General features: G+C 38.9%; 1 protein-coding gene across 1 annotated transcript in view; it reads right to left on the bottom strand.

The window, feature by feature from the left end:
* fbln2 (fibulin 2) overlaps positions 1-13,254 on the bottom strand; it is a 225,187-nt gene that overhangs the window by 162,678 nt on the left and 49,255 nt on the right. Inside the window, exon 4 of the mRNA XM_059944108.1 lies at positions 10,929-11,102. Coding sequence (XP_059800091.1) covers positions 10,929-11,102 — 174 coding nt within the window. The remainder of the gene's footprint in view (positions 1-10,928; positions 11,103-13,254) is intronic.

Raw genomic sequence — 13,254 nt, 5'->3', positions numbered from 1 at the left:
CGATGGTTCATGTAACAGCTGGTGGCAGGGAAGGAGAAGGGTTTGAGGAATATATTTACATGGAGCGCTGCCACAAGAAAGCTGCAATCATCAAAGACCCTGACCATCCAGGCCATGCCTACTTCCAATTGGCAGGAAGTGCTGAATCCTTAGGTGCCACACTACTAAGCTCAGGAACAGTAATTACCCAACAACCATGAGCCTCCTGAACTGGCATGGATAACCATATAACCATATAACAATACAGCATGGACACAGGCCATCTCGGTCCTTCTAGTTCATGCCGAACGCTTACTCTCACCTAGTCCCACTTACCTGCACTCAGCCCATAACCCTCCATTCCTTTCCTGTCCATATACCTATACAACTTTTTTTAAATGATAAAATCGAACCTGCCTCTACCACTTCTACTGGAAGCTCATTCCACACAGCTACCGCTCTCTGAGTAAAGAAGTTCCTCCTCATGTTACCCCTAAACTTTTGTCCCTTAACTCTCAACTCATGTCCTTTTGTTTGAATCTCCCCTACTCTCAATGGAAAAAGCCTATCCACGTGAACTCTATCTATCCTCCTCATAATTTTAAATACCTCTATCAAGTCCCCCTTCAACCTTCTACACTCCAAAGAATAAAGACCTAACTTGTTCAACCTTTCCCTGTAACTTAGGTGCTGAAACCCAGGAAACATTCTAGTAAATCTCCTCTGTACTCTCTCTATATTGTTGAAATCTTTCCTATAATTCGGTGACCAGAACTGTACACAATACTCCAAACTTGGCCTCACCAAAGCCTTGTACAATTTTAACATTACATCTCAACTCCTATACGCAATGCTCTGATTTATAAAGGCCAACATACCAAAAGCTTTCTTCACCACCCTATCCATATGAAATTCCACCTTCAGGGAATTCGGCACCATTATTCCTAGATCACTCTGTTCTACTGCATTCCTCAATGCACTACCATTTACCATGCATGTCCTATTTTGATTAGTCCTACCAAAATGTAGCACCTCACACTTATCAGCATTAAACTCCATCTGCCATCTTTCAGCCCACTCTTCTAACTGGCCTAAATCTCTCTGAAAACGTACTTCACTATCCACAACGCCACCTACCTTAGTATCATCTGCATACTTACTAATCCAATTTTCCACCCCTAACTTCATCATAACTTCAATCACCACTACTCTGCACTGATTCTACAACCTACAGGCTCACTTTCACCATTCTCAACAACTCAAGTTCTCAGTATTTTTATTTGCAGTTTCCCTTCTTTTGCACATTGGTCATTTGTCAGTTTTTATGTAGTTTTTCATAAATTCCATTGGGTTTCTTTTTTCCATGTAAATGCCTGCAATTAAATTAATCTCAAGATAATATATGGAAAAAAGGAGTACTTTGATAATAACTTTATTTTGAACTTTGAAGACCTGTGTTTTCTAGGGGGCTTCTGTCAATTTCCAACAAAAATTGTTCTTGCCTGCTCCTGCTGTCACTGATGAGAAAAGGGTTCGCCCGAGACAAAGGAAACCTAAGTTTTTTTTATGGAAACTGACATTATTGAAGCTAGTAATAAAAATATTTGAACAAAATAATAAAACAAAGTTATAAGTACCTCTAACCTTTTCCTTCTATATTGCTAACAAGCATTTATTAATGAAATTCTAGAATCTGACATGATTAGCATTCTATGTATGGGAGTTTAAAGTACCTCAACAGGTTAATGTCCTTACTTTTCAGACTATATGTGGTACAAAATATTGCTTTTCTACAAAGATTAATGGATTCAAAGTTATTACTTGACCCCAGTCCCAGAGTTAAATTTAATTTTCTTTTATCAGCTATTTGACAGTCTCTACAATGATGAAATTAACAAGTCTTTGAGAGCACCTGATTAACACAATATCACGTGAATACTGCAGGTTTGGGTTCTGCAAGAATGTGTTATGTGCCTGTCGGCGTTGGAGAAATTGTTAATCAGTATGAGTGTCACAAATTACTATCTTTTTGTAACAAAACGGGTTTAAGTGTGACATGCACGTTGCATTTTAAACCAGAGTGAGTGATTGCTGTTTCGAATAAACAAATCCAAGGCATGACATGATGAATGCGCACTAATTACATGGGAAGACAAGGGCAAGTAGTTCACTCATACTTGTCCCTTAGTTCTTGCATTAATATTTCAGATGAGCTGGAAGAACTTGTTGCCCTTCTGGTGCCCCTTCAGTATTGACTGCCTGCCCTTAAAAATTATAACTTAGCTGTGCTGATGTCATTGCTTCACCATCTTAACCTCAATCCTAAACAAGAGCCAAAGAGAGACCTTGTTTCACATAATATGTAATTATCATTATATTCAATTCCCTGCTGAGTGGCAGCCCATATTTCTGCTTACAATGTCCCTCCAGCCCTCTAACTCTGCTAAAACGGAATGAATACAGATGCATTGAAGCCTCCCAAACTTCAAATGACTGTAAAACCTTACAAATATTTTAATGACAGCTTTATAAAGGTCTTAGTTGCCATATTGTACAGTACTTAGGTAAAACAAGAGACATGGCTATGTAAAATAACTGGAGTTTTCTCAATCTAATTTATTTATTCTGCTTCTCATGTTAAACTTGCATACTAACTGTATCAAATTCTAAAACTTGCTAAGAATCTTTGTCATTAATTTCTTAACAATGTACCAAGATAAAGCCATAGTAATTTAACTATATGCAAACATTCTTGTATAATATGCATTTCTCAGTGTTTAGTACAAAGCAAAGGCAAAACATTCCAGAAAACTACGAGCTGATTTTGCAAATCTTTATGACTCCTTCTTCCAAAATAATGTGTTGTCAATATATGAAGCACCATTTGGAACAATGAACAAACACTTCGTCCAGATTAATGGTAATTACTGGCTGCATTTTGTTGAATCGGATAAGACCTCATGGACTATTGTCCAGATCTAATTTGCTGAACCGTCATTTCAATAAACAGATGTTTGGCAGCGATGTGAAAGAAAACCTGGCAAGTTTGTAAAACAACTAGGAAGTAAAATTTCTAAACCTTGGCTTTACTGTGAAGAGCTCAAATGTCATGAAACCAACTATGTTCTAAGATAGGTAACAAATATACAGTTCTGGCTCAGTGAGGAAAACATACAAGTTCCTCTAGGACTTCAAGCATGTTCAGATGAGAAGATTTTAAATATATTATTTACAGTGTATGGATAAGGACACAGGGGATTCTGCAGATGTCTGAAATCTAGAGCATCACACACAAAATGCAGGAGGACAGCAGGTCAGGCAGCATCTATGGAATTGAGTAAATAGTTGACATTTCAGGTCAAGACCCTTCATCAGATCAGGATATACTTTTTCATTTTAAAAAAGCAATTACCAAGCATATTTGATAATGAATTAGATTATTTGCTTAAGTAAGAGGCTGGACATCACCAATTTGTGATGTCAAAATTGGTTTAACATGTACTTTAGTCTAAATTCAGGGTTCAGTCATATTTTATGTTCTTTCATGCTGCCAGTAGTGATAAGCCTCATCATATCAGCACTTGAGATCTTCATTGAACAGAAACTTCATTGGATCAGTCACATCAACAATGTGGTTGGCCCAAAGTAAGCATTCTGTGATGCACTGTCTGCTTTTCTGACTGTTTTGAAAACATTGTTGCCATTTACAGCACTTACCTCAGATTATGATGGAAGTAGCTCCATCAACATACAAGATGCTCCAGACTATTCAGACAAATAAATTGGCTGAATGTCAATTCACTTGCATTTTTGCATTATGCAGCTTTTACAAGTGATATTATTTATTGCAGGAACCCATCTTTGGTTGTTTGACAGAAGCCCTCCTTGTGAGCTTTGCCATGGAGATGCATGAGAATACAATGCCATGGGAACACGATAGCTCTAAGATCCCCACAAATTCTATCTCAAAATTATACCCCACAGACAGTTTAAATAGTTCAGGATGGACTAGATGGGCTGAAGGGTCCGTTTCTGAGCTGTACTTTTCTATAACTCTATTACAAGGAATGTGGCCTGCCCATTATAGTCATGTTGACTTTTTAACATTATTATCCAGCTGATCCCACTATATCTCTTACTCATCTCTGGTCATCTGCTGCTGAAACCCTCATTCATAGCTTTTTGATGCTTACAGATCACCATCTCCCATTCTACCGTGCATAAATTTGGCCAGCTAAATTTCGGCCTCTGCTTCCTAATCCATACAAAGGACATTTTACCCATCATTCCAATGCAAGCTTGGGCACGGCGCCTCCTGGTTGAACAGCATCAAAAGGTAAGATCGCCATCCTTGTTTCAAACTCCTTCCATAGTCAAGTCTCTCCTTCCCTACATAAAACCTTCTGGTCCTGTAATACATACACTGGGATAGCTGTACTCTTACAATAATAGCTTTTTAATGATCCCCTAATTTAACCATTACATCATTGATGACTGTCTTCAACAGCTTCTCTCTAGAATTCCCTTCCTAAGCCTCATCATTCATCCTTTAAATCACTCCTTTAAAACCCATCTTCAGTTGCTCTAATATATATTTTGGTGTCACATTTTAAGTCCATTTCAAAACACTCTGAGTCCCACCATTTTGAACAAAACCAACTCATTGCTTCTCATAAATTCAATAAAGAGTTCAGAGCGAAAAAGACACAGGAAAATTGAAGGTGATAGCATGGATGTGAACTCAGTTCAATTCTCTGTAACGGTGAGATCCACTTCAGCGGCAGAGTAGCTTCCTGTAATGTCGTAATGTATGAGAAAGCTCATTTCAAACGTTGATAAAGAGAAGCCCAAGAAAGGTCATCGCACTGTATTGCGATGTCAGTTACCTTCTCTGAGGATGCTACTTGACCTGCTGGGTACCTCCAGGATTTTCTTCCTTTTATGTCAAGAGCGCAAATAAAACTGGCATCCCAGGAGAGAAGAAAAATGTTTCCATAAAATGTAACTGAAGCTCCAGAGGACTGTTGTAAATTGGGATAGCATTATGGCATTGTACATATTGTACTGCTTCTGCCATGCAAGAGTTAATATGTCTTGGAACAGAAATGTCAGAAACGCATTCACCCTGTACTTCTCAAGCTGAACCTTATTTGTACCAACAATGAAACCTATTCATCATTGTGTCAAAGAAAAACCTGGGAAACAAAAGATTGTTGCTTAAATTCAGTATTTTGCATCAAGATTTGTCTTTAAGGAAAATGACAGACTTAAACATTTTGATTGGGTTTAGATGTGTTCTTAAACCTACATCAGAACTGCTTTTTTAATATCAAATGTTCAATTTGCATGTTTTTAATAATGATGCAATTGCCTTTAAGGGAAATGAATTGTCTGACTAGCAGATCCAAATCCATAGGTAAGTTTTCCACATATAGATGTAAGTATGCTTCTATTTTCTTTACCTTTCCCCCTTAAAATGCTAAAAATCAAAACAATCACCAGAGACTGGAGTCAAAAAACAGAATTTGTAGCATATAGGCTCCAAAATGATTGAACTTGTGATCCAATTTGTACCGCTATCCGAAGTGTTAAAAGACAAAATGGTCATCGGTGGAGGTAGGGGCTGTCATCTCATAACCACTTTCAGCAATACCTCCAATATAGCGTACATGCATGCAAATATTACCAATGGAAAATGAGACAAAATGCAGCATTTGGAATGAATCAACAAACCCACTGTTATTCAACACCTCAATTTACTTTGAAACATCAGGAATCAGAAATGGCTGTATGCAACCTATCATCATGTATACATCTATGCATACTAGATTATAGAGTTGACATTTCACCTCTATGCAGACAACTGTGAAATCAGGGGTTCCCAACCTTTTTTAGGCCATGGAGCCTTACCATTAACCAAGGGGTCTGAGAACCCCAGGTTGGGAACCCCTGCTGGAGATCAACCGACTCATGAATAAAAATCAATGCTGTGTTCAGAACGATGCCCAGTAATGTTCGTGTACAACAGCAGTTTTGCATCAATCAGTTCAACATGATTCATAGTAAAGGTCTAAAGATTAAAGATCAACTTTATTTGTCACATATACATCACAATTTAAAAACATATAGTGAAATGTGTCATTTTCATCAAATCAGTGAGAGTTGTGCTGGGAGCGGCCCACAATTATGTCACGTCTCCAGTGCCAACATAGCATTAGTATAGCACAACCCTAACTGCACTTATTTGGAATGTGGGAAGAAACCGAAGCAGCCAGAGGATACCCAGACGGTCACAGGGAAAACATACACACTCCTCACAGTCAACAGAGGGAACTGAACCCCGATCACTGATCACTGGTGCTGTTAAATGGTTGTGCTAATTGCTATGATACTGTGCTGCCTTATTAAAGATAAATGATTCTGAATGGTAGAGAGAGGCACAGATGGGATTTTATATAATGTTATTCATTTGGAAGAAAGAGAAAGGAGAAACATTGTCCAAGTAACAAAATGGCAAATTTAGGGCTAACGAAGATCAATCCAAAGCACTATTGTTATTGACTCTTTTGCCTACCCTGTTCATAGATCTTTGGGGAAGGTTTAGGCTGCAGACAACCAGAGATTATCTTTCTCATCAGCTTTAGGTGAGGACAAATGGTACAGACAAGCTAATAACACTTGGCACTATGCTATTATGAGCATGTTAATTACTAACTAGTTGACAGAAATAAAAAATTATATGCATTAATTTATTTGAAAATTAGAATATATTAATCAATGACATGTAGAAAGTAAGTGCTAGAAGTGTTGCATTGAACAAACTATTTGGAATGCATGAATAATGCATATTTTTGTATATTAACCCATATGAATAAGTATACGTCAAGAGTACCTTGATAGTGTAGGTTTTCATTTTATACTTTTGCATTTTTCACATTGCTTCACTAATCATTCACTTACATTTGCATATCTGTAAGCCATATGGTTCTAAAGTAATTAAACTACTAGATTGTCACTAGACTAGGGGTTCCCAACCTTGGGTTTACGACCCCTTGGTTAATAGACATAGGAGCAGAATTAGGCCATCTGGCCCATCAAATCTGCTCTGCCATTCAATCATGGCTGATCCTTTCTTTTCTCCTTCACAACCCCAGTTCCCTACCTTCTCCCCATAACCTTTGATGCCATGTCCAATCAAGAACCTATAAATCTCTGCCTTAAGTACACCCAACGACCTGGCCTCCACAGCTGCACATGGCAACAAATTCCACACTTTCACCACCGTTTGGCTAAAGCAGTTTCTCCGCATCTGTTTTAAAATGGCGCCCCTCCATCCTGAGGCTGCGCCCTCTTGTCCTAGACTCTCCCACCATGGGAAACATCCTTTCCACATCTACTCTACCTAGCCTTTCAACATTAAAACTGGCAAGGCGCCATATGTGTCATGAGTGGTTTGTAATAAAAAGCTTCACGCTGAACTTTTTGATCGCTATGACTCCTAAGAGGACAATTTCATTCACAGTCGTGAGAATAGTGGCCAGTCATGATACACCTGCAGTCTAATGAGCCCCATAAACAATACGAATGTTGACAAGTTGCTTGGAAGTACTCCATAATGGAAGATAACAGAGCAACAGCCACAGAGCAGGGAGAATTGAAGAGAGGCTATACAACAAACCTAAGTCATTTTTCCTAACTTTACAGGAGAACGGATGTGGTCACATCAGGCATGCCCGACGAGGATCACCAGTTGAAAAAAGACAGACGGTAAGCCACAACAGTGCATTCATGCAAAGGGATTTTATACAGTTCCAGGTGAAAAAAAGTAAAAGATGCCCGAACAGAAAAACAAATTTACAACTAGACAAATTAAAACAAACATGTACCAAATTTTAACAATATACAGAGGCTTTCTCCACAACACACTTTGATGTTAACGTTCCAATATAACTATTCACCAACAGTCAAACCCAACTTCCACACCCCTTAGCAAAGCCAAACTGAGGGTTTAAAATCTGTCTGCATGAGGTGTAATGCACCTGACCCCACTAACCCAGGCGTTATTTTAGCATAAGGTGTAATGCACCTGCTCCCACTAACCCAGGCGTCCCTAAATATCCCTCAGCTCTTGAGGCCATTCTGCTGTCAACAAACCTTTGTACCCGTGTGAGTGAAAATTAATGAATCTGCTGGAATGCCTTTGTCTAGAATCCCTGTTTTTATGAGTTGTAGATGAGTAGAACATGTTAACTGAAGGCATTGTTTTGATTAGCCAAGCTAGCAATTGTTGGGGTGTGTAAATGGTGAACTCCCAAGAACTGTAGAATGGGAGTGCAAAGTGAACAGCTGAGGAATCTAGACCAGGGACAGAATAAGGAGGAGTGACTAACTGGGCAAAGGGCAAGGTTAGCAGGAGAATTAGCATTGACAACCTGTTCTATTACAGTTGCAGAAGTAAAAACTATCTATTAAATGATACCATGATTTTGGTATTTCTCCAATAAAGATTTATTCCTTCAATATAATCTCCTAATAAAAGTAAACAGGTGTTCAAGGCACTGTTAATAGCCAAAACAAAACATATAAAATCTACCCATTCGAAATTCATGGCTATATACTAGTTACTGACTTCTTCCAACTTAGCAAAACTCCACTGAGGCAGGATGTGAAATTTCACAAATGCAGAAAGAGCTTCACTTTGCTGTGGGAAGACTTTATTGCTGTAAGTGAAACCTGAAGTTTTCTTTCATCAACAAACAGGTTGCCTCAAAATGCCACCAAAATTTTGTGCAGAATTGTTCTCCAGAAATAAGAACGTTTCTTTGGTTGCCTTTACATATGCCAAATACTACCACTGCTGTCACCCAATTTAAACGCTTCAATCATACCAGAAAAACATTTGGCATTTGAAATTCCTCGTGATCATTCGTGCGAAGCCTCCATTCACAATAGTCAGAACATTCCTCTACAGTGCTTTAGTTAACTCTATGCAAAATGTCACCAGATCAACTCTACAAGGAACTCCCAAGTTAGGATGCTGGATTCCTACAGTAACTCTTAGAAACCTGAGGTTACATCATGTCAAAGAGGCAGATGTCTCCAAGTGCCCTGTTTCTGGCAGCTTCACTATTGTCAATCGATTGCCTAATGCCATTCTACTGGTGACAATGAAAGAGGTTCATGCACCTGTCTGGGAAAATGCTATCACCTTGAACCATCCTTGCACCTCAGTGCAGCATGGCAAGGTGCTGTGAAACCAGTGGCATCCTAATACAGTCCCAAATGGGTCCTGGAGATCATTCAAACAGAGAGCTGCCTCTTCTTGTGTCATCACTACTTTGACTTTCTTCTCTAAGCACTTTATGACTATAACATCATATCTCTTGTACTGGATGAATGTTCTTTTAGTTCTGTACAATACAATGGCTATGACTCCTTTGAGTTCTCTGTCATTTCAACAACATAATAGTAAACCATTTCTGTTGTCTACAAATAGCGCCTGACTATAAGTCTTTCTTTAAGGTGCATGGATTTAACAATGTAATGTTTGTCAATACGAAGTAGGGTAAAGGACAGAAAGTAGAGAAAAGTGATAAACTGTTATGTTAAAAATTAATGAGGATTTGCAGTCACACCTCTAAGGCTTCAGGGATGGTTCCACTGCTCTCTTTAATAGATGTGAATGTCCAGGACTTAGATATATAGTACATAATTTCAAAGATTACTAGTAGAGGGAAAATTCAGAAATAGTCAAGACACAAATAAAAGCATATCAAATTCAAGATTGATAAGTGTGAGTTGATTAATTTGGATTTTGAAAGTGGTTATTATTCTAAATAGTAGAATTTTAAAGGAGATGCAGGCATAGAAGCAGTGAGAGTTAACATAAATAAATTACTGGATAAGTTGAGAAGACTGTCATGAAGACATGATGGAGTCTTATAACTAGCTGTATGGAATACTGAGGCAAATAAGTTGTGCTATTCTTTCATGAAAAGCTTGCTAGGCCCCCGAGTATTGTAAGCAGATCTGCACACTACGCTGGGAAATACATCAAGGTTAAAAAATGTAGAGAGGAGATTTACTGAAATTAAAGGCTTCAGATTTGTTAATTGTTTGGGCTGTTCTCAGAAGAGAGAGATTTAATGGAATTATTTTGAATTTTGAGAGATTTTCTGTAAGAAATATAAGGAGTGGCCAAAGGATTGTTAAGAGGTCATTGATAAAAGAGCTGTCAGCAACATCTGGAAATAATTCTTTGCGGTGATTGTGAAACTAAAAGCATCACCCAAAAAGGTGATGGTAAAACTTTCAAAACAAAATACAGAAAAATTTTGGACTGGGGATAATTAGACAGCTCATACCAGCACAATGAAATGAATGATCTGACTCTGTACTTCCTTATCACATGACTCTGGTACTTTTAACATTGGAAACATGAAAGTGTGAAGAGCAGATGTTTCTCCCTTCTGCTATGTCTTTTTTTCCACTGGGTCCTTACACTCATGGAATCACCCAAACCTAATTCAGTGGCATTTTCTTCCCTTGGTTCAAAGATTATGCTGTCATCCCAATTGAAAAATCTGAACATGCTTTGTGATCCAAGGAAGCCCTGTACAGCTACTGATAAAATATTAAAGAAGGGCTCTCTAACCTGTGAATCAAACACAAAAGATCTCATGGGTCTATTTTAGTGATTGGCTGTAGAGATGTTCCCAATGGCCTATCAAATATTAAATACAATATGAGGTGGAAATTTTCAAAATCTCTTTGTGAGAGCTTGTATTCAAATGGCCAACACAGTTCATACATTACAAAATCATGACTACATTTCCAAATAACTTATTTGTTCATTGGCCGTAGAGTGCTTGAGAGCAGCTTAAGTTACTAAATCAGTACCATTTGTCCATTTCATTGCACTTTAGCAAGAAAAAACTGAGGTAACTCACGTTTAACTTCCTCATGAACGGGTTCCTCTAAGGCAGGAGTCGAGGTGGGGGGGTGCCATGATGGAGTTGGAGGTGTTGTAGGAGGAGCTGTAGATCCTAGAGTGGCAACAGTGGTGGATCTAGAAGTAACTAAGTCATCACTGGAGTGATTGGCTTTTTTCTCCAAGGCAGCCCCTTTAATAGGAAAGACAGAAGAACATGTTCAGCTGTTCACACTGTGACTTGAGGAACAAGCAGTTGAATATTTAAATACTTTTACAGTGATCTTCAACTCTTTTAAAATGAACTTAAATGATTTTTATCACCTTCTCTTGATGAAATACATCCAGTCCAATAGGTTTCATTCAGTTCACCTGTAATTAACAGAGCTTCTTTCTCACATGGGCAGAGAGCTTTCAGTGCTGGTATCCCTGTACTCCTGTATCCTTTTTAGACATACACTACCTACGAGGTTCTAGATAAATGCCAGTAATCTTGTCTCTGCAAATCCAAATCCACAGGAAGTAGAGTCACAGAATCAGAATTAGGCCATTCAGCCCATTGAGTCTGATGTCTCCTGTCTTCTGCCTTTACTTTTGAAATTCTTACTAATCAAGAAACTGCTTTAAGTATACCCACAGGGGCAGAATTAGGCCATTTGGCCTATTGAATCTGTTCTGCCATTCTGTCATGGCTGATTAATTATCCCTCTCAACCCCATTCTCCAGCCTTCTCACTATTATTAATTAAGAACCTATCAACCTTCGCTTTAATTAAACATAATAACTTGGCCTCCACAGCAGAGTGTGGCAATGAATTCCACAGATTCACCACCCACCCAGTAAATAAGTTCCTCCCTCTCTGTTCTAAAGGATGTCCTTCTATTCTGAGGCAATGCCCTCTGGTCCTAAACTCTCCCACAATTGGAAACATTGTCTACACATTCACTGTTTTGGCCTTTCAATGTTAGGTAGGTTTCAATGAGTTCCCCCACACCCCCTCTCATTCTAAACTCGAGTGAGTACAGGCACAAAACCACCAAGAATGTTCCTCATTGGTTAACCCCTTCATTTATAAACCTCTGGCTAAAAAAATTCTTCCTCATCTCTCTTCTAAAGGGACATCCTTCTTGCGAGGTTATGCCCTCTGGTTCCAGACTCTCAGCTATTGAAAACAGCTTCTCCGCATCCACTTTAAGGCCTTTCAATATCCGGTAGATTACAATAAAATGCCCCTCATTCTTCTAAACTCCAGCAAATACCATCAAAAATGCTCCTCATATGTTAACTCTTTCATTCCCAAGATCATTCTCATAACCCACCCCCCCGACCGTAAGAAATAGGCCATTCGGCCCATCGATTCTGCTCTGCCATTCTACCATGGCTGATTTATTATCCCCCTCAATAACCAATCTACTGCTTTTTCCCCATAAGCTTTGACACCCTTATTAATCAAAGACTTATTGACCCCCACTTTCAATATAACTAATGACTTTGAACCCACAGTCATCTGTGGCTGAATTCCACAGATAAAGAAATTCATCCTCATCTCTGTTCTAAAGGAGTGCCCTTGAATCTTGAGGGTCAGAATTCCTAGGTTCAAAGATTCAAAGTACATCTATTATTAAAGTACGTATTCAGTACACAACACTGAGATTCATGTTCCCAAAGACAACCACAAAACAAAGAAAACCATGGAACCTGTTCAAAGGAAGACATCAAACCAAACCCCCCAACACCCAAGAAAAAATACAAATGTTTGTAAATCATGCAAACAGCAAAAAAGAGCGAAAAACACAGAATATAAAACACAAAATTGAAAGAGTTGAGGCATATTCAGACCAGCTCAGTTCATTTCAACCTAGCACTGTGTCGTTTGAAATCTGCAGGTTGCGTCGATCAAAAATGACCAAAATAGCAACAAAAAGAGGAGTGAGCTGAAATGTGAATTACAGAGTCCAATCTACAAATTGCATCAACTAAACCTTGCCCGAGACCCAGGATTCCAGCACAGTCCTCTGGTAGTATCGAGTGAGAAGGAGAGACAGACCGTCACACACAGACACCTTCCTCCGCCAGCAATGTGCGAGAGGCTGGTAGATGACGTTGAATACCCACTCTCCATCTGTCTCGCCTTGATGGTTTCAATCTTCCTTAATGCTTCATTTGGCAAGATCGGTGATAAATGGGTTCAATTGTGGCTTGGCACCTCATCTCCAGAGTTCTTGAGGCCACACGCTTCACTCAAAACCTCACTGAACCCCCTTGAAGACAGCAAAGCACTAGATCACTCAATTGGCCCGAAAACACACCACTGAAGCAGCAGAACCCCATTTGAAAAAAAAGGT

Source organism: Hypanus sabinus, chromosome 19, assembly GCF_030144855.1.
Source record: "Hypanus sabinus isolate sHypSab1 chromosome 19, sHypSab1.hap1, whole genome shotgun sequence".
Lineage (NCBI taxonomy): Eukaryota > Metazoa > Chordata > Chondrichthyes > Myliobatiformes > Dasyatidae > Hypanus > Hypanus sabinus.
This window is presented reverse-complemented; position numbering and strand designations above follow the sequence as displayed.